The sequence below is a fragment of the Trachemys scripta genome, chromosome 24 (assembly GCF_013100865.1).
Source record: "Trachemys scripta elegans isolate TJP31775 chromosome 24, CAS_Tse_1.0, whole genome shotgun sequence".
Classification (NCBI taxonomy): domain Eukaryota; kingdom Metazoa; phylum Chordata; order Testudines; family Emydidae; genus Trachemys; species Trachemys scripta.
Window position 1 is genome coordinate 8,542,651 of NC_048321.1, and position 21,650 is coordinate 8,564,300.

General features: G+C 53.5%; 1 protein-coding gene and 1 pseudogene across 4 annotated transcripts; both read right to left on the bottom strand.

The window, feature by feature from the left end:
• Positions 1 to 5,181: 5,181 nt before the first annotated feature.
• POLR3GL (RNA polymerase III subunit GL) lies at positions 5,182 to 17,673 on the bottom strand. Of its 4 annotated transcripts, none has more exons than XM_034756812.1 (8): positions 17,586 to 17,673; positions 12,010 to 12,187; positions 10,698 to 10,827; positions 9,640 to 9,708; positions 8,957 to 9,013; positions 8,356 to 8,429; positions 7,771 to 7,884; positions 5,182 to 7,122 (listed from the first exon to the last, which is right to left on the bottom strand). In XM_034756812.1, exons 2-8 carry the CDS (start codon positions 12,130 to 12,132, stop codon positions 7,036 to 7,038), a joined length of 654 nt encoding a protein of 217 aa, XP_034612703.1. In that variant the 5' UTR covers positions 12,133 to 12,187; positions 17,586 to 17,673; the 3' UTR covers positions 5,182 to 7,035. The 4 variants fall into 4 exon arrangements, with proteins under 4 accessions (XP_034612703.1, XP_034612701.1, XP_034612704.1 ...); XM_034756810.1 differs by lacking the exon at positions 17,586 to 17,673 and adding an exon at positions 13,185 to 13,266; XM_034756813.1 differs by lacking the exon at positions 17,586 to 17,673 and adding an exon at positions 13,185 to 13,256 and having other exon boundaries at positions 12,010 to 12,140.
• On the bottom strand, positions 17,388 to 17,523 carry LOC117869918 (annotated as a pseudogene).
• Positions 17,674 to 21,650: the final 3,977 nt, after the last annotated feature.

Genomic DNA, 21,650 nt, shown 5'->3' on the forward strand with positions numbered 1-21,650 from the left:
GAGGTTGCACTGAATTAACTGAAATCAGTGCAAAACCAATGCAGTTAAACGGGTGCATATTTGTGCCTGGCCATTTCACGCCGTTTAAACGCCGTTCCCTCCGTTTCGTAGATTCTCTTGCTTTCTCTGTCTCTGGGGAGAGGACGAGAGAACAAATACCACGTGAGAGATGTGCGGTCACGTTGCGTAATCCACGCCTGGAAGGAGCTCAGAGACTCCGGCGATGAGCGTGGGCCCAAAGCCTGCATAGTAATATAGCGTAGTACAGTTTAGATTCATAGACTATCAAACCAGGGGGGACAACTGTAACCATCTAGCCTGCCCTGTATTAACACAGGCCTTCCCTGAATTAATTCCTTTTTGAACTAGAGCATGGCTTTACCTTGCATCTGTAAATGTATCCAGGTGAGCTAAACGGCAACAAGCCAGATTGAAATCGATTCAAGACATCCGTGCACAAGGCTGCATTGGTGTCACTTCAGTGGGTTTAGAATCACACCCACAGGCCTGGTCTATACACACACGTGTGTAGCTAGCTCGGTATAAAGAAAGCGGTACCGTCCTCCGTGGTGTTGGTGTAGTTGTACTAGTATATACATGCTTCTAACAGAAGAGCTCTGGGGGAAGAGGATTAAGCTATACGGGTATGTTATAGGGCACCTTTATACCAGCAATACTGTGTCCATCAGGGGTTGTACTGGTGTAACGGTCAGTAAAAATCACACCCCTAACTGAGATAGTTAGGCTCGGACAAAAATCTGTGTGTCAACTCCACCAGGCCTTAGTTAAACTGCTACAACTTCGTGTTTATCATTAGACCAGCCCTTAATCCAATGAATTGCACACTACCCTGCTTTCCTGCTCCGCTCGCTGCTTGGCTGTGCGTCTCCAGGTGAGGCCAGATCACCCACCGACTAGCCACAGGTCACCCATGCACAGAGATTCTGCAGCTGCCCATTCTCCCTGGACGCCATCCCAATTCCCGCTCTCCGCCACAGCAGGCCAAGGGAAAATTCCATGCCGCTGAAAATCCCAGCTTGGTACCTTGCCCCACACCGGCCCCCTCCAGCTGCCGCCTGCCGAGCCCTCAAGCCCTTCGCACGGAAAACATTTGAGACTCTTTGCCTTTGACATGGAGCAGCACGAGGAGGGACCACGTTGGATTTAGGGACAGGGCACTGGAAACAGGCATGATCCAAACAGGACGTCACAGAGGAGCTGTGACATCTCACATCCGTGTCAACAAGGGGATGTGAGCTCGTCGGGAGAGAGCCTGGACACTCCCAGCTTTGCCACTGCTTTGCTCTATGACCTTGGGCAAGTCACAGACCCGCTCCATGCCTCGGTTTCCCCACCTACAAAACAAGGAGGATGACACTGCTCTGGAGGCGTAATGAGCCTAATTCTTTTCTCACCTATGCTGGGATAAAAGTGGAGTAACTCCATTGACATCAGACGGGTCACACGGGTGTGAGGCACGTGATGCCAACCTTCTGTTTGTAAAGGGCTTTGAGAACCTCAGACAAAAGGCACTACTGAAGGGCAAGATAAATATTACCCAAAGCACGGTGCAAGGTTTACCCTGCCCAGGCCTCGTTTTCCATTGCCTCGCTCCTTGGGCAGCTGCCCACCCCAGTGCAAAGTGGGCAGAGGGGGACATTTTCTAACGGGCTTAGGTGACTTAGGTGCCTAAATCCCACTGGCTTTCTCCATGCAATGCTCCTTCTTGTATGGGAATAAACTACACTGTTCTAAGGCACCTTCTTACCACTAGAACAGCTGGCACACCAGGGGTTATACTGATTTAACTAGCCTGGGGGAGCCGCAGGGGTAGGGCTTGAGTGTAGACAAGACCTGAGAGAGAGAGAGAGAGCGAAACCAGGGAAGCAAAAGAAATTAAGTTGGAGAAAAAGGAAGAGAGAAAACGAAAAAGGGGAGAGAGGATAAACGGGCAAAATTAACCGCTGGTAAATGGGCCCAGATCCCGTGCTGATGTAAGTCAGTGACTGATGGCATTGGTGCCAGCTGAGGTTCTGGGGCAAAGGCAGAGAACCCTGCCCTCTTTCCGCGCCCCGTGGAAATCTCGCCTCATCCCATTTGTGTCCAGCACCAGCTGTTTTTCCTCAGTGGAATAAGCCCCGGAAAAGGGGCGGTTCCCCTCTTCTGCTCTTCCACACGCCTGGCTGCTTCTTGGAAGTGGCTAAATATAAAAGTTCTTGGAAAGCAGCTGGAAAACAGGGCTGAGAGGACATTCCTGCAGGAGAAAGGCATGCACAGCTCTGTACAGTAAACAGCTCCCGTTTCCCACCCACCTGCCTCCTCTGGCCAGAGCCAACTCCTGCCTGGCCAGAGCTCGCACACACACGACCGCTGCAGCCAGACAATCCAGGCTTTGGCGGTCGATCAAGCGCAGGCCCGGCTGCAGGGACTTGTTCTCGGAGAGGGAGACAAACAACCCGGGATGAATTTCACACGCATGCTCGGTCCCACAGCCGAGCCTTGGGGCTGGGAGCCAGATCCAGGAGGGCTTGGGCGGGTCTCAATCGCCCCGCATTTCGCAGTCTTTCCAGCTCAAGCAGATGTACCCGCCCGGAGCTGGGATCCAGCGAGCACAGTAACCACAGCAGTGTAACCACACTGGCACCAACGGCTAGCCGCCGCGAGCCCCTCGGTACGTCGTCAGGTTAGCACTGGAAATTACATCCCCCGTCGGAATGCAGACATCCCCAAGCGACAACGATGTGCTCCCAACGCCCGTTCCGGTCCGTTTGCAGCTGTCCCACCAGTTAGCAGGTCGAGTTAAAGATTACAGGGGAACGTAGGTTTTCCCTCGTCCCGCCAACCACGTGACAACAGCAAACTGCCTCATCTTCCCGCGCATTTTACCTTGAGTTAGGAACACACCGTTATTTCTAAACCCAGTCTACACTTACAAGGTTTGCCTGCATAGATCAGCTGGTTAGTGTGAAAAATACCCCCCCAGAACAACCTACTGTGCTGGCCAAAGCCCCAGTGTAAACGCAGCTGCTTTCAATCAGGGAGTTGGTATAAGCGATACCGGCAAGAGCCAAAGCTGGATCTCCGCTAGGAGGGTTTGCGACTGGAGGGCTACCAGGAACGCTCCACTGTCAAACCTTCGTGAATAGGCTTGTGGAAGAAGCAGACGTTGACTGAGACAATCCCCGTCCTAAAGCGCTCGCAGTCTAGGGCTGGACTACACACAAAACGGTCCCACTGTAGCTATTCTGGGATAGTTAAAGGGGTACAACCCCCCCTTGGTGCCTTACACCAGTATAGCTTCTCCCTTTTTCAGGATGGTCCGAGCACCTTTATACTGGTATAACTGCATCCACGCTCAGGGGGACTGGGCTGCTTTCACGATCCCGTTAAACTAGACTCGTTAAAGCAGCACCCCTTTTGAGTGGAGACACGCCCGTAAAGACAGACAGACTGAAGGTGCAAGGGGAAACTGAGGCACAGAGAGGGGGTAAGTTGCCCAGGGTCCACAGCACAAGCCAGGAATAGGGTTAGGCGTCGTTCAAATCCCACTCAGAAGATCCCACCAGCTCGGACCGTAAAGAACGAGACGGGCTAGCAACAGACAAATCCTTTTATTCCAACCAACGTGTTTAAAAAGAGACAATGTTAAAAAGCTGAAACAAGTCAACCAAACTTTGATGCCACCTACCGGCCGAGTACGGACAACAAAGGCTGCTTCTTTAAACATACACACACACACACACACACACACTCTCTCTCTCTCTCTCTGACACAGCTCTGCTCAGAACGCAAAGGAGCAGCCCTGCTTTCGAATTTCTCAACGACAGCTTCGCAGAGAGGAATCCAAATGATTTCCTCCTATCTCTGGCTGCTCTGCTGTTCCGGGGCCCGATCTGAAGCCCAGTGAAATCAGTGGTAACCTTTCAGTTGATTTCAGGGCTTCAGCTCAGACTTGGCGAGAGTTTAGTCTCTAGTGTGACTCTGTTTTCTTCAAGATTTAGATTCTGATCTCACACCGGATTGACACCTGATCTCACACCGGATTGACACCTATACGTGGCTTCACTGACTCCTGATTTACGCCGGAATAAGTAAGCTCGGAATCAGGCCCTGTTATTTCTACTATCTGTACTGCATAGTGCCTACAAGCCCTGGAGTCATGGATCAGGTCCCCATGGCGCCAGGTGCTGGACAAACACAGAACAAAGAGATAGGCCCTACCCCAAAGAGCTTCCAATCTAGGTACATTCATTGTATGTCATTTCCATTCCAAACCCATCCCTTTCCCTCCAATTAACCCTGGGATCCAAATTCTGCTCACTTCAACTCCATGAACTTGCATTGATGGCTCCAAAAGGAGAATTTGGATCTCAGGGCTTTGGGCGCCTCCCACTGCCTGATCCTAGCCCCCAAACTCCCAGTAAAACCAGTTTCTCTGGCCCAGTTGCAGGAGTGCTGCAGGTGTGGTGGGGAGCAGCTAATATGCTCCCTGGCGAGGGCTTCAGTGTTTGAGGCATTGACCATGGGCTACAGGGTCCTTCAGGAATGACCATCCGAAAACCACCGGCCCACCCTGCGGAATCAGATGCACAGGGAGTGTCATCTGGGAGGGCAGTGAAGGGAACGAGGGTGAACAATGGCTGGTCTGCCGGGATTCAGTCTAAACCTGGAATGCCCACGCACCATACACACCCACGCACACACCATACTCACCCATGCAAATCCCCGTGCCACACACGCACCAGAGCCATGCACATACCATACACACAAACGCACATCCCCCATGCCACACACGCACACCACGGACACGCACACACCATACACACCCACACACACACCCTACACACCCCCCCACACACACCCATGCACATCCCCCGTGCCCACATGCACATCCCCGTGCCACACAGCATGCACACTCCTGCACATCCCCCATGCACACATGCACATCCCACGTGCCACACCCACACACCATACACACACACACCCATCCCCCGTACCACACACACACCCATGCACATCCCCCATGCCCACATGCACATCCCGTGTGCCACACACCAGAGACACTCACACACCAAACACATCCATGCACATCCCCCGTGCCTACTCACACACATGTCCACATCCACACACATCCCCCGTGCCACATATGCACGACACACATACACCCATGCACATCCCCCGTACCAAAGACACAAACCCATGGAGCACACAACATACAATTTACGCAGACATACACATCCCAGCTCCCGCCCCCAACAGACAAACACCCACCCTTACAAACGTCCAAAAGCGCCACATGCAGAAACGCACAAGCAGCACACAACACACAAACACAACAAATTCACACACGTGAGAAGACCACAACAAAACACAACATAAGCACAAACACCCCGTATACAAACACCACACACACACAGACACACAATTCTGTGTGCAGAATCTTTCTTTAAAACTCATCCAAATACATTTTGGGGGCACTCACCAGTTTCTTTCAACAGGGGGGTCAAACCAAGGAGTTGCCCCTCCCCCAAACACCCCGCCCCTGCAGCCTGGCTCAGTTCCGGAAGGGGGGGCTGCAGGGCTGGGGGTTATAAGCTAGGCAGGATGTGGCGGAGGAAAGTACATTACAACCACCGAGCAGCATAAAATCATCGTGGGGGAGGGAGACGCTCCCTCCTGTATTAACCCACCCGCTCTAAAATATTTTAAAGGGACAGTAAAAACACCCTCATTTATTAAAACTTTGCAGACTGGGGAGATACAAGTCACTGCCAGGCTGATGCAAAGCAGGATGGACCCCATTCTGAGACAAGCCTCAAGAGCATGTCAAGGCACCAGCCCCACATGGGGAACCTCTATAGGGCACCTCCAGGATTGGGGCGGGATCCCTCAAAGTCAGCCGGTGACTCCTCGGGGCGAGGGGAGGCGGGGAAGCAGGTGACTGTCCAGGGTCTGAAATGGGATTAAAATCCTCTGTGAACCCCCCCCCCCCCCAGACCTGATTCTTCGTGGCCCTGCCTCCTGGTGTGGTTGTTTACCCCCCCGTGCAAAACGCTGGTGCAATCTCCCGCTTCGCACCCCACCAGGCCGTTCACAGTGGTGCAAAGCGGCTGGCTGCATGAGGGGTCAGGCCCTGGAGAATCAGGCCCAGGACTGGGAAGGGACGTGAGTCTGCAGAACAGTCCCATTCATGTTCCCCCTTGTAGCCCTACGCGCCTGTGGTGCAATGAGGTTTCCTATTAAAACCCTGGACTAACCCGGAAATAGACGCCCCGCCCCACTCCGTGTGCCCAGATCAAACAGCCGGACCGGAGTTCAGTTCCAGATCGCAGGGGGAGGCAAGTGGGAGTGAAGCGGACTGGACGACGGGGAGGTGGGGGTGGGAGCCGCTCACCACTCCCTGCTGGGTTTCAATGCTGGTTTCACCTCCTCCTCCGGGGCAGAGGCTGATTAACACAGGACATGACAGTCCCATTGTTCTGTACAGTTTCTCCCACAGCTGAGCTAGGCGGGACCCCCTGGGGTAGCTGGGGGTGGGTGAGTGGGGTGTCCGAAGGCAGAGGATATCTGTCACTCGGTCACGCTGGTTATGTCAGCTGTGGTTCAATTCTCTATCCATCCCGGCAGAATTTTCCATCCGCCTCCAAGAAGCAGCTGCTGGGAAAATGAATCAAGAGCACCACCTAGGGGTGAAGCGAGAGATCTTCCTCTGGAGGGTTCCAAGCTGAGAACCCATAAGCACCCCCATCTGGCCCACTCGAAGAGGGGTGGAGGCCAGGCAGGAAGCAAAGGGCCACGCCTCAGCGGCTGATCTGAATCCAAGCCTCCCGCTGCGGCGACAGAAATGGTGACCGAGCTGGAGGAAGGATGGGGGTGTCCCCAGCGAGCCCGGACACGGCCGCCCCCTTCCCTGAGGGATCGGCCGTCACCCACGTGGCACACCCGTCCCTGCTGCGGGCAGACAGCTGGGTTCCGCGGCCCCAGGCGTCCAAGCACCGTCCGCGCCAGTCTGGTATCCGTGCAACCCGGCTCCCCTCAGTATATCGCCTCGTCCATGTTGTCATCACTGTCGGCCCCAAACTCCTCCCCGTTGTCGAAATAGGACATGATGTAATCCGTCTCCTAGGGAACCAGCGGGGAGAAGGAGGCTAAGTCCTGGTGAGGGCAAAGGTCAATGGCCCCAGGTGGGCAAGCAATGGCATCTCCCCTGCCCGGAGTGCAGCCGCTGCTGGGTAGGAAGGGGCGGTTGTTTAACAGTGCGCAGCAACGCTGCAGTTTGGGACAGGAAGTGTAAGGGATGGGCACGTCCCATGGAAGCCACGAGGACGGGGAGTCAGGGAGGTAGGATGGAATTTAGCCGGTCTGGGCCGAGACACTGCAGTGCAATGCTGGGGAACAGAACCAGCGACTGGCGCATCCGCAGAACAGGCCCTGGCTTCCCCACGCTGCCCCCGTTCCTCACCCTACCCCGGAAGGACCAGTGCTAGGGGCCAACAAACCGTTCGTTCAGCCTCTCTGCCGAGACTGGGGCCAACCGGAACGGTGACGTTTGCAACCGGGACACTTGCAAACTGGCATCAGACCTGCCCAACTCAACCCTCCAGCCAGCTGCTTCCCATGGGAATAAAGGGCCCCGATCCTGCAGTCTCTGGCACAGCCAAAGCTCCCACCACTGAGATTAACGGGTACAGGATGGGGTCCAGAGACTTGAGCGACAAACAACAGCTCTGCAGGGAGCGCGGCTGGCCGGCCTCTCCGGAGGCGCCTCACCTCTTCGTGTTCCTCCTCGTCATACTCCTCTTCCTCCTCTTCCTTGCCCTCCTCCTCCTCCTCTTTCTCCCCTTCTTCCTCCGACGTCACTTCCTCCTCCTTCTTCTCAAGGGTCTGGGGTTTAATAAGGAACAAAAGCCCAGAGGACGATCAAGAGGCAACGACGCTCCTGTGCCATTCCCTGCGTCACCGCCCCGGCGTCCTGCTGGCTCCATCCCACCCTGCGGAGCCATCAGCTGCGAGCCTGACACTTCCCATTTCAGCTCCCCGGCGACCCACGCTGTAATGCAGCCACTTCTGGCCAAATACCCACAGCACAGCCAGGCACGCACAGCCACCTGCAACATGTATCCTGGGGTACTGCGTGCCTCAGTGAGTAATGGCACACGTGATGTCCCCGAAGTGGGGCGCTTTGCATAGCTGCCCCTTATGGCTACCTGAATGAGTGTGCCACAGAATGGGGGTGGACGGGGCCAGAGGGGTAGTTCAGCAATCCAGGATGGAAATAATACCCTTCTGACGCCCAGCAGTGCTGTGGCGTGGAAGGATTCCCCACCCAGGAAATCAGAGGGAAACCATCATTACCTCCAGTTTCTTAATGGCTTCCTCCTTGTCCACCGGGAGCCGCTGTTTGTGCTTGGGGATCAGAATGGTGGTTCCTATCCCCGAGGAAGAGAGGAAGTCAGAACACAGCCAGACAATGGGGCATTCCTAGGGGACAGCACGCGATGGGCACTGGGAGAGCTGACTTCATTACCTTCATGCATCACGATAAGCTCCCATTGCTGGGATAAGAGCTTGGCCTGATGCTGGCACACACACCTCGTTAATTATTGGGCTACAGTTCTGGGTTACGTGCTAGGTCACCCTGTTGGATTTTGGCAGGAGGTAGGGCTATGCTGCTGACTCAGGCTAGAAACCAGACCAGGTGGGGCTCATTGCCTCCAATCCTGCGCATGAGAGGACCAGAAGGGAGCTAGGAGGAAGCCAGATAGGAGCTCTTGTGGGAACAGCAAGCACAGGCTAAGGATTATGTTTGTTTTCTTCTGTTAGGAATAAAAGGCAGCCCCTATCTAATCTGCGTAGCCTGGTAGATAAGGCACTGGCCAGGCACTCAGGAGCTGTGGTTCTAATCCCTGCTCTGCTGGGTGACCTTGCATTAATCATTATTGTCTTTAATACTCACTCTCCTTCCGGAGCTTTCGAACTCGGATCTTTAGCTCCCGCGGTAAACGCCGCCAATCTGCAAAGACAAATAAGGAAATCACCAGACTGAGTCAGACTCATGGTTCGTCTACTCCAATTGCCCAGCTCTGAGAGCGGCCAGAACCAGCTACTTCAGAAGGTGCAATAAACCCTCGAGTGGACAATGATGGAATAACAGAAGTTTCTTCCTTCCTACTAGTTAGTGATTGGTTTGTGCCCTGAAATATGAGGGTTTATAATCTATGTATCTACGCATCTGCACCTGCACTCATCTATCCATTCCCATATGCATTTCTCTATCTACCTATCATCATTTGTTCTTATTTATCAATCTATCTAATGGAACTGTGGCTGTTCTTAGCCACCTAAATGTCTAAACTTCTTTTAAATCCGCTATGCTTTTTACTCTGGCAATATCCTGTGGCACAGAGTTCCACAGACTACGAAAAAAAATTTCTTTCACCACTTCTCTATGTGTTGCCTTTCAGTCTGACTGGCTCTCCTGTCCTGCCATATTGTTGTGTCTCTAGTGTTATTATAAAGGTGATAAACCAAGCCGTGTTTTTTGCAATTCTCCACAGCTATGAATCACAGTCTTCCCGGAATAAAACTCTGAACAGAAAGGTGAGCAAGGGTTAGACTGTAAAATATTCCCATGCATACCTGGGTTCCAATCAATAGCATTATCAATGGGGCCGGACATCTGATATTTATCTGAGTAGCGCTCAACATCTGAAAAGAAACATACAAACAGGGGTCAAAACTGCAGTTTTATAATAAGCATATAAATGGGCCTGAATTCTCAGGGCATGTCTACACTACCCACCGGATCAGTAGGCAGCCATCGATCCAGCGGGGGAATCGATTTATTGCGTCTAGTCTAGATGCGATAAATCGACCCTCGAGCCCTCTCCCGTCGACTCCTGTACTCCAGCGCTGCGAGAGGCGCAGGCAGAGTTGATGGGGGAGCGGCAGCAGTCGACTCACCGCGGTGAAGACACCACAGTAAGTCCAGCTAAGTTGTGTAACTTAGATCGATCATCCCCTCCCGCCCCAGTGTAGACCAGGGCTTAGTTAATCTCAAACCTTGTCCACACATTTAACTATCCCGGTGTAGTAAAGCCATACAACCCTGTAGTGTGGACACAGTATAAAATGCTTATACTAGTACAGCTATACCAGAATAAGCTAGCCCAGTGGAAGGCACCTTTATCCTGATAAAACTGCGTCCGCACTAGGAGTTGCACTGGTATAACGATATTGGTAAAAAAATCACACCCCTGACCAACAGAGTTATACCAGTACAAGTTTTAAGCACAGACCAGGTTTAAGCCCCTTTATACCAGTCTGGAAGCGTAAAGGGGCCTTAAAACGGGTATTACTTATATTTAAGGCTGCTTTATGCTTGCTGACTGGTATAATCATAATAAAAAACCCTAACATTTATCATCAGTAGGTCCATTTTACATATGGGGAAACTGAGGCACGGGGCCGGGAAGTGAGTTGCCCAAGGTAACCCAGCAGGTCAGTGAAGGAGCTAGGAACAGAACTCAGGTCTCATCTGTCCTAGCCATGTGCACCAGCCACTGGGTCCCACCGCCTCATGGGTAAAAGGACTTTAGCATCACTAAGAATTCAGGCCCAGTGTTTTCATTTGCATTAAGTTGTTTAAAGTCCAGTTAAAATGTTGGTCCTAAATCAACTGGAGCTGCCCCCGGTACCTTTCTTGGGGGCGGCCGGCTTGACATAATATGGCAGATTCTTCATGGCTCCCCTCAGCTCTTGCTTCAGTGCCAGCATGTATTCCACCTCCTCACCCGTCTGCAGAGGGACTGCCTTGTACTCCATGGGCTACAGAGACAGGACGGGAGAGAAGCGAGTATCACCTTCAAAGCTGGGGCTGCCAAGGGTCCAGCATCATGAGAGGAGGGGCCCAGCTGTGAAATCCAGACCTGGATTTCAAACCCCCTAAAGTTGGGGGAGGGAGTTACGATCCGGGGCTTTGGTTTGAGCCCAGCTCTGACATATAAACATACTGGTGTGTATGTACCTCTGTGTGTGTGTGTGTACGTACATATTTGTAAGTGTATGTCCATGTATAGAGATGTATGCATGGGTGTGTGTATGTACATACATATGCATGGGTATCTATGCACAGACGTACACATGTGGGTGCACGTGCGTGTACATACATAGGCGGGGTGTGAATAGGTACATACATATGGATGGGCGTGTCTGTACACATGCATTGGTGTGTGTGTCTGTATGTGAGTGTAGGCACAGATGCGTGTGTGTTTGCGTATATAGATGCAAGGAGGGTGGGGCTATGGAAATGTTATAGAGTGCATTATGGAGTGCTCTACACCAGTGGTTCTCAACCAGGGGTCTGGGGGCCCCTGGGGGGCTGCGAGCAGGTTTCAGGGGCTCTGCCAAGCAGGGCCGGCATTAGACTGGTTGGGGCCAAAGGCAGAAAGCCAAAGCCCCAGCGCATGAGGCTGAAGCCCAGTGACCCAAGGCCTGCCACCTGAGCAACTTAGCTTCGCAGAGTCCCCCGTGGCGTGGGGCCCTGGGCAACTGTCCTGCTTGCTACCCCCGAACGCTGGCCCTGGCTCTTATATGCAGAAAAACAGTAGTTGTGAGCCAGGCAGTTTGTATAGCATGTTGGGGGGGGGCGCCTCAGAAGGAAAAAGCTTGAGAACCCCTCATCTACAGCCCGGATTCACTTAAATTCCAGGCTGGCAGCACCCAGAAGCTGCTCCCTCCTGATGGTTGGGGAAGAGCCATGAGTTGGTGGGTCTCGGCTCCCAGAGGACACACTTCCACATCCGCCTTTGGCACCAGTCGGCCGCCTCGCTAGCCGGGGGCTGAAAGGCCACGTAGACTCCCCCCAGGTCAAGGGAGGGGCACTGGCAGGACAGCGTGCGGGGCAGGTTTGTCCCACCACTCTCCCTGCCCCAGTGCTGCCAATCCAGCACCTTTCACCCACGCCACAGTGACTGTGCGTTTAACGGGCCCCCGACGCGACGGACTCACAGGGAAGAGCGGTGAGGGCTGGAGGGTGGATGGGGGCAGCGAGTCGCCTTTCCCAATGCCCACAGCTTCCACGTTGAAGGTCATCTGGCTCCGACCCCTCCCTCTGCCTCCTCTTCCAGCCATGGCTCGCTCTGCGAGAAGAAGTGGACATAGAGCTGGGATCCAACACAGCCGAGACCTGCACAGGGGATGAGAGAGCCTTTTCTGATCCTCGGGAACCTAGAGGATGGCATCTTCCCAAAGCCACGGCCCCAGAAAGCCCTGGGCCTGTGCTCCGTGCTAGGAACACCCTGCACGTAATAACATGAGGGCCCCCTCACTTGGAGGAAGTTAGTTTAATCTCAACACCTCAAAAATCTTCAACTGATTTATTCTCTGCACCTCCAGAGCAGTGCTTGACCCCAGTTTGGGGACTAACAGATGGAGACACAGACAGCCACGGGGGAATAAGGCCTTAAACCCAGATCTCCCACAGCCTAGAACAGTATGCTCGCCCCTGCTCTATGCTCCTTCCAACACTAATAGGGAAACACGCCTTCCATTTTATCTGGTGTACTCACCCTTCTGCTGCTAGGCCTACAACCCCCTGCAGCCATCCTCTTAATATCTTGCAGCATGTTAAGGGGGTGGGGGGGGTTAAACGGTGTCCAACCCCTGTGCATTAGCCAACCATGCAAGTTGCCCTGATGTGGTACATGTAAGAGAACAAGGGTGCGCAATCCGGGACCCGGGGCGCCTGGCTCAGAGCTGAGGGTGGATGGGGCACGAACCAGAGTTCGTGGAGCTGGATTCCCACATAAGCACGGCTGGTACACAGGGCAGGGCTCAGAGCTGAGGGTGCATGGCGCTCAGGGAATGGCTCCTAGCGGACAGTGCAAACCCAATGCTCCAGCGCCTCGGTAACTAACACAGGGCCCAGAGCGTGTGAGACAGGGCTCAGAACTGAGGCTATGAGGCGCAGGGTCGGGGTCCCCTGGTGCACAGTGCTCGGTGCAGGACTCCAATGCCCAGGACGCAGGGCTCGGGCGCACCGGGCCAAGGCCAGGCCGGGCTCGATGCTCATTAAGATGCTCCCGGGCCCCGGGGAAGGGGTGGGGCGAGGCGGGGCGCTGCCAGCCGCTCCCCGCCTCCCATTGGGCCGCCGCGGACCGGACCGGACGGAATCGGCGCTTTACCCGGGCCGCGCAACTGGCTCGGGCTCGCGCCGCCCTCTCCGACGACTCCACGTGGGTTCCGCCCGGAAGCGAATCTGGATACACAACGTTCCAAAGGGGCGGGGCCCAAAGGCGGCCGCTCAGTGGTGCGCGCCGCGGCCAATCAAAGGACGGAGGAGGGGGCGGGCGTAAGGGGCGGGGCCTGAGACTTTTGCTGGAGGAGAGAGAAAGAGACAACGAGATAAAGATGGATAAGAAAGAAAGGAGGATGGATGGAGGAGAAGAAAGAAAGAAATGGATGGATGGGAAAAAAGATGGATGGATGGAGGAGAAAAAGAGATAAAGAAAGATGGATGGATGGATGGATGGGAAAAAAGATGGATAGATGGAGTAGAAAAAGAAAGATGGATGGATGGATGGATGGGAAAAAAGATGGATGGATGGATGAGAAGGAGAGAGAAGGGAGAGAGAAGTGTAGGGGTGTGTGGAAGGAGCAGAGGAAGGTAGAGCAGAGCCCTGCACAGTTCAGGAGGGTCTTCAAGCCGCCAGCACTCTTTCTGCCCTGCCTTCTTCCCTCACACTGCTCTGCCCTGCTAGCCAGGGGCACAGGAACCCCATGGGGACAGTGTAGGATTACATGTGCATGGGGAGAGGGTTAGGGTGGATGGAGGGACCTGCCGTGTGCTGGGCTGGGACTGCCCCAAAGGGGGAAACCCCCTGATTCCCTATTGGCCAGGGGTTTAAGTTACTACTGTCCTTGTTAAACCTGCCCCGGAGGTTCGGCCTCTAGAACTGGGGTTCCCTGGAGTGGCAGGTTTGACAGCATGGTCTGACCTGGAGCCATCTCTCTAGGCATTTCTACCCTAACAGCTGAGCATGCAAAGCTCCCTGGGTAGCCTAGATCCTCAACTCTGCCTCACTGCTACTGCCCAGCCAGCTAGAGCATCGGTCCCCAAGGCTGATGACCTCCGACAGTAAAACAAAGGGCTTCAGAGCTAAGACAGCTACTGCCCCCTTCCACTGGGACAAATAACTGTTACATGACATGGGGCCTTGCAAAACTGCCAACGACACAGGTCGTCAGAACTAGAGAGATACCAGCGTGTGGAGCCCCCATGGGAAATCTCCCATCCAGGCATTAGCTTGTAGGACCTGAGATGCGTCTCTTCCATTGCTTTCCCTTGCTCCCCTCTTCAGCCTTTCCTGAAGTTGCCTCTACAATAGGAACAAAACCATCCATTTCCTGACGATACAGAGCTCTATACAGGATTTTCCACCCTATTCTATCTCAGGAGCCAGATCTGCTCCAAGTTACACAGATATAAATAGCAAAGAACTGGCTGCTTTCAGGAACAGCTCTTCTGTACTCCTTGTTCTAAGATGAAATTTTGCTCTCCCTCTTCCTCTGATTAGTCAGCACCTTGCTGTTTTGCTTCTGCATGCAAACGAGTCCCTCACAATAAACAGGCCACTGATCTTCCTGACATTTAAAGAATGATTTTGAGGCTGGTAGAGGAAGGCTGGAGCAATGGTTAGAAGGCTGGCCTCCAACTTAAGAGACCTGCATTCAGTTCTGGCCTTATGCCAGTCATTTAGCCGCTATGTGCCTCAGTTTCCCCATCTGCACAATGGGGATAACAGCGCTGCCCTGCCTCACATGCAGGGTTGCGAGGATAAATGTGTTAAAGGTTGTGAGATGTGCTGATATTACGATGATTGGGGTGGGATAAATACCTCAGATAGAGGAGTTTAGTGCAACACCATCAGGCTGGATCCGTTTTCTAATAGGAGATTAGTGCTTTCGTATGGCTGCTGTAGGTTTAAATCCCGCTCAGGTTGCAGGCTGGGATGAGATCGTGTGGGTGTCTAGCTGACCTGTTGGGGATGTTTAGCCACATAACACAAATCAACTGTCTCTGCTCAAGTGGGGCTTGGCACTCAGATATATCCGAACTGGGAAAGTGCTCCCAAATCAGGAGAAAGAGGTTGGGGAGGGGGCCTAGGGCTGGGAGAGCAGGGGGCCGCAGGTTGGGATTGAGAAGTGCTGTGGGGCGGGGATCCCAGGGCAGGGCTGGACTACGGGGGTGGGGGGGGTGTTGCGGGTCAGGATTGAGGTGCATTGGCAGAGCCGGTGGGGGAGGGAGCCAAGGCTGAATTAATATGGGGGTTGGGATTGAGGGGCATGAGCAGAGCTCGGAGGAGGGGGGCTGACACTAAACTGGACTAGGACGGAGTCTGCAGGTCAGGATTGAGGTGCATTGGCAGAGCTCTGGGGGACCGGGAAGCCAGGGATGGATTAGCCAGGGAGACGTGGGTCAGGATTGAGGGGTATCAGCAGGGCTCCCCCGCCTTGGCTTGCTAGTTGCAGACATACACTGTCCCCCCTCCCTGAGACAGCTCTCTCGGCTGCAGCTTCTGTCCCCAGGCAGGGGGGGGGAGGTAAATGTCAGACCCAACAAGGAAGTTGCTAGGATGAGCAAATCATCTCACGCTGCGGCCTCCTCACGCCAAGCGCAAAGCGCTTTGGCTGCCGCCGCTAAAGGTTTCACGGCATGAAGGAAGGGGACTCCATGCTGGAGTGGGGGGCTCCCTCCCCCGCCATGGATCGCTGCTCTGAAAAGGGCACCAACAAGCCCCTGGCAGCTAAGGCAGGTGGCGCATAGAGCAGGACAACGGCTGCTTGGCTAAAGTTTTCACACCTCCCTCCCCATGATCCAGATCTCCCTTCCCCTGGACCAGGGCTGCTCCGTCCTTTATACGGGTCCTGAGAAGCAGAGGCGGGGGCCTGTGTGGGGAGCCCCGTCCAGCTAAACTGACTTGGGGTCTGTGAGCTGAGACTCTCCTGATGCTCTGTGTGTGTGTGTGTGTGTGTACAGATGTGTGCTTGTGTGATCTGTCAGCCTTGCCTAGACTACGGGGGTGTCATTTGCTATGGGGCAGGCCCTTTGACCTTGTCCCCCTCCCCCGACTTTTCATAGGTCCATATGCTCCATTGTGTCTTCCACTTTTTGCTCCCCCCCCCCCGCCCCCAACATTGCAGGTTATCATATAATCACATATTCATTGATTACAAGGCCACTTTGATCATCTTGTCTGACCCTCCCATAGAGCACGGGCCAGAGACCTGTCCCGAAATAACTCCTAGAGCAGAGTTTTTTTAGAAAACCCTCCAATCTTAATATAATATCCTAGAGGCTGTCACAATGCCCCTCTCCCCGGTGCCTGTGCCAGACTAGAGCATGAAATCAGGGCTTCCCGACTCCAGGCATGTAGCTCGATTCCAGCCCACACAACAGCGTTGGCCTACAGTCTATTTGCACACACACTCGTGCGAGAGTGTGTGTGTGTCTGGAATAGAATATTGAGATTGGAGGGGTTTCTAAAAGCTCTGCCCTAGGATCAAATTTTCACAAGAGCTCAGCTCCCATTTGGACACCGAATTAAGTGGCCGGATTTTCCGAAGCGCGGGAACCTGCCCCGGGGAGAGGCTGCTGGGTGCTGATTCCTCTGGAGGATCCAGGCCCCGGGTGCAGGTACCTCTTTGAAAGATCCCAGCCACACCGTGCCGCTCTTTGTAGCAGGACGAAGCACCCTGCCACCTCTGACGCCAGCCCCCCACCCGGAGGATGCTTTCTGCCGAGCAGCTCCTTGGCTGCGCTGCAGATGGGGTGACTCATCTCCCTCTCCCCTCCACCCCGATTCCAACAGGGCGGCCGAAAATAGCAACGAGGGGGGAGGGGGGAACCCAAAATAACTGCCAGCACCTGGCTAGTGCCGGGATGAGAAGCAAAGAGAAGATGCGCTTGGCTCCTACCTCCTGCTCCCAGGGAGCCGGGATTCTAGTCTCAATCCGCAGCAGAAGCGGGGCTCTGGAAGCAGGCCCAGCTGTGAAGTTGCCTTGGCAACCAAGATAGATGGGGGGAGGAAGGGAAAGAGAAAGAAAGAAAGAAAGAAAGAAAGAAAGAAAGCGACCAACGTCTAGAAAGAGAGTCCCCTTACCCCGGCCAGCTGTCCCAGTTTCATAGTTCATTTCCTCTCTATGGTCCTAGAATAAATCATTCCTCTCTCCACCTGGATGAATGTTGGCTGCGAAAGGGGCCCAAGGGACTTAGGAACCTCACCACCATTGAATTTCACTGGCAGGCCGGCACCTGGATCCCTTTGCAAATAGCCATGGAAGAGCTCCGGGGGAGGGGGAGGGCAGAGCTGCAGGGTTCGGATCCTGGGAAGTCCTCACAAAAATCAATTTAATATACAGTCCTCAAATAAAGGACATATCAGATATTCAACTGATAAGAACAGATGTTAGTTTAGGAGATAATGTTTGTGCTTCAGGGTCCAAGAGACACAGACAAGGTTTTCATCTCGGGGCCAAAAGACCAAACACATCAAGACACTTTAATAGGCCAAGAGACTACTTACACTTGACCTTAGCTCTCACGGCGAGCAGGCACCCGGCCAGACTCCGCAGTCCCCCCATGCTGCTCTCACTCCGGCACGGTGCCACCCGCTTCAGTGGGAATCGCTCCGGAGTCCATCCGGTGTTAGTGAGAAGGGTGGGGGTCAGCCCTTGACATCTACACTGCAAAAAACCAACGACCCCGGGGCAGCAAGTCTCAGCACCCGGCTCAACTGACTCGGGCTCCCATGCTGGGGCTAAAATTAGCAGTGTAGACATTCTGTACCTAATCTCGTTCCCTGAAAGACACAGGCGGCTTTAGCCAATAACGTCTCTCACCACAGAATCAGCTGGAGGCAGACACTGGGGCACGGGAAATTCCAGCCCAGATGGTTAAAGTTTGGCAAAGTTAAGAGGAGCAACTGAAAACAGGGTCTTGTGGAACCTGACGCATTCCTGTGTCCCTCTTCACCATGGCAGCTGAGCATCTCCCAATCATGAACAGGCTTCTGTCTTACAACATCCCTGGGAGGCCGGGAAGGATTATACCCAGATGACTTGATGACACAGGAGGACTGTGGCAGTTCTGGATTTGAGCTCGGGTCTCCTGAATCCCACTCTCCACTAAGCCAGCTCTCCTTCCCCCTGCCTCTGTGTAACTTACCAGGGCAATCAGCTAATGCATGGCATCCCTATAGCGCAAGTCCCGCTGGCCCAACTTGGCCATATGTGTTTCCTAGTGTCACTCCGCTTTACAGATGGTTGCAGGGCTATGGTCACTGACGTGGGTGTCAGCCCATCCTGCATCAAGCCATGGGAACCCAATAACACTGACTAAGCCTGCCAAATCACACAGCAAAGGCAGGGTGAATGAAGCCAAGAAATTGATGGGAAATGAGTTTTCCAGCTGTGAGCCTATAAAGTCAGGACCTCTCTCTCTCAAATGTCAGCCTACGGGTTGTTTACTGGAGACTACAAGTCAGAAGATCTGGGTTTGATGCCTAGCTCTGCTACTGACCAGCTGTGTGACCTTGGGCAAATCACTTCTCTTGTGACTATGAATTCTGCAGGGCAGGCACTGTGTCTGTACACCACCTAGCATAATGGTGCTCTAATCTCTGCTGGCATTACTTCCATAATAATAACTCGGTTTTAAACCCACAATCAAGGGCCTTCTCCATACAAAAGTCATAGTGTTTTAACTATACCAGTACGGTTAAAGCGTGTACAATTCCCTGACTGTGGGTGGGGTTATATCTGTATAAATCTGCTTATACCAGTATAGCTAGGCCTGTCAGAACTCAATTTTTGTTATTTTAAAACAAATAAAAGGAAGTATTTCTTCAATCAACGCACAGTCAACCTGTGGAACTCCTTGCCAGAGGATGTTGTGAAGGCCAAGACCATAACAGGGTTCAAAAAAGAACTAGATAAGTTCATGGAGGAAGGTCCATCAATGGCTATTAGCCAGGATGGGCAGGGATGGTGTCCCTAGCCTCTGTTTGCTAGAAGCTGAGAATGAGCGACAAGGGATGGATCACTTGATGATTCCCTGTTCTGTTCATTCCCTCTGGGGCACCTGGCACTGGTCACTGCCAGAAGACAGGATACTGGGCTAGATGGACCTTTGGTCTGACCCAGTAGTGCCGTTCTTACGTTCTTATCATTTTGATGGATAATATCATCATTTGTTTTTAAGCATTTTTTGCTGATTTTTATCAATTTAAATTTTTACAGTTGGAAGAAATTTCGGGAGGGGAGGTCAGACAATGGCAGGCAGGGCCGGCTCCAGGGTTTTTGCTGCCCCAAGCGGCGAAAAATAAAAAGCCGTGATCGCGATCTGCAGCAGCTCCACCGCGCCGCTTTCTTCTTCGGCGGCAATTCGGCGGCAGGTCCTTCCCTCCGAGAGGGACAGGGACCCTCCGCCGAATTGCTGCCGAAGACCCCAACGTGCCGCCCCTTCCCCTTGGCAGCCCCAAGCAACTGCTTGCTTCTGCATCCCCTGGCGCCATGCCACCCGGCACGTCCCCACGCAGGACGACGAGAACACCGTGTTCAAGGTGAGCGCCCAGGGGTCCGTGGGATGCCAGGCTGGGGTGGGGTACCCCTCGGGGCACATGGCACCCAGCTGACATGTAAGGAACGGGGTTGGCTGGGTCACGCGCACAATGTGACGTGATCCCAACTGGGACTCCCAGGAGCTGCTGCACTGGAGCAGACCATGGGTCCCTCTGCCCCCTTGCGGGGAGGCTCACGGGACGGTGTCCCAGAATGCACCCTGCTAGCTGCGTGGGACTAGCCGCCAGGCCGCTCAGTTAGCCGTCTCTTGAGGTGTTTGAAAAGGCCTCAGTTCCTCCGCCCTCCCCCCACCCATGAAACAGGGCCGATCATACCCGCCTCGCAGCAGGACGCATGATGTCCGCACCCCTCTTCGAACTGCCCTGCAGACGCAGCTGCGGAAGGGTGATGTGCTGCTGTCGGACAGGCCCGGAAGCCCGTGGCATTTTATGCCAGCCGGTGTCACTGCAGAAGGTGGCTCTGGCCCTGGTGTTGGCCTGCCAGTGAATTACATTACGGCAGGGGTCAGACAATAATTATTTCATGACAGTCAACCTTGAGATTCAAAAAGTTAGAGCTTTATGACCGTTAAAACACAAATTGCCAACATCCCCTGCAAAATATGCAAAGTAACTCTCCTTCGATCAAACTCCAAGAAGCAGTCAAGCAGCGTTTTTCATACTTCGTAAATTTCAATCATCAATGGAAGGACTTTTTTACGGGTTTGTGGGTACGTGCGGTGAAATTGACGTTTACCGATAAAAATCGAATCATTGAAGCCTAAATATCACTTATTCCTGTATGGGAAGGGGAATAACCTATATTAATATAAGGCCTCTTTATACAGTATAATTGTGGACACAGTAGGGGATGTATTAACTATATTGGTAAACAATCACTCCCATAGCCAACACAGTTATACCGGTCCAAAAACTGTGCGTATGTCCAGGCCTGTGTCTGTCCAGCCCCTAGCATTCCCAGCTGGAATGTCTGTACAGCCCCTGACACAACGGTGCCATGATCTCAGTTGGCCTTATTGCAATAACAGCAACAACTCAATTTTAACCAATCCACCGCCCAGGTTTGGCTGAGGTCAAAGGTCTTCTGGGGCTGAAGAATTATGAAGGAAACTGACTTTTCCCCGCTAACACCTAGCGCACTTGGAACCGATAGGAATACAATTAGTCAAGGTAACCATGGCAACAGTGCAGGGCAGGCACAAGGGATTACAAAAGCTTCCGAAGAGGTGCCTCTGGAAGGCGCAGCCCCCGCGTGGAGAGCCATACACACGCGCACCCACACATCTGCCCATTATGCCTGGTGGCCCCAGACCTTGGCCACTTTTCATCTCTTCCCTTAGCACGACTGAATCTCCCGGCGTAGGCACCAAGAAGCTGGCAGTGGTTGTGAGATATCACTCATGCAACAACCTGAGACAGCGATCACCATACAAACACGGAGCAGGTTCCATCCTCAAAGGGCTTCATGCAAGCAGGTCCCTGCCGGTCTCTCCATTTTACAAATGGGGAAACTGAGGCATGGAGCAAGGGATGGACTCGCCCAAGAGCATGTCGGGAGCCCATGGCAGAGCTGGAGGTAGAAGCCAGAAGTCCAGATTTCCAGTCCCCTGCTCTAACCACTAGCCAACACTTCCCACCTCCACCCTTGATGGGATCCAAAATGAATCTTTGAGGCAAGGATGGGGGTGGGGAAACTGGGATTATGTCTACACTGAACTGTAAACCTGGGTTTAGGCTCAGGTTTGAACCCAACCTTCACCCTCCCCCCCCCCCTACCGTCTACACACAAAGCTGTATGTGATGGGGTCAGCAATCATTCAGGATCTGAATCCTAGGACTCACCTGGCAGGGGGTCTGAGCCCTAGTCCCACTGAGACGCAGGTCCAAGCCCCGTCATTTTGCAGTGTGGACACAACTCAAGCCGCAGACCCAAGTCAGAAGGTCTGTGTAGCGCAGTATGGAGCCGTTGCCACAGTGGTGTGTTATGGGTCTAGCAATTGTTAGCCCAGG

Bases quoted from the DNA above. Each gene is read 5' to 3' on its own strand.
- POLR3GL (XM_034756812.1), bottom strand. From the start codon at position 12,132: ATGGCTGGAAGAGGAGGCAGAGGGAGGGGTCGGAGCCAGATGACCTTC. The intron at 9,014-9,639 runs GTATGCATGGGA...TTGTCTTTGCAG, and splicing joins TGCTATTGATTGGAACCCAG to ATTGGCGGCGTTTACCGCGG. The intron at 8,430-8,956 runs GTGAGTATTAAA...CCTCGGGGATAG, and splicing joins TCGAAAGCTCCGGAAGGAGA to GAACCACCATTCTGATCCCC.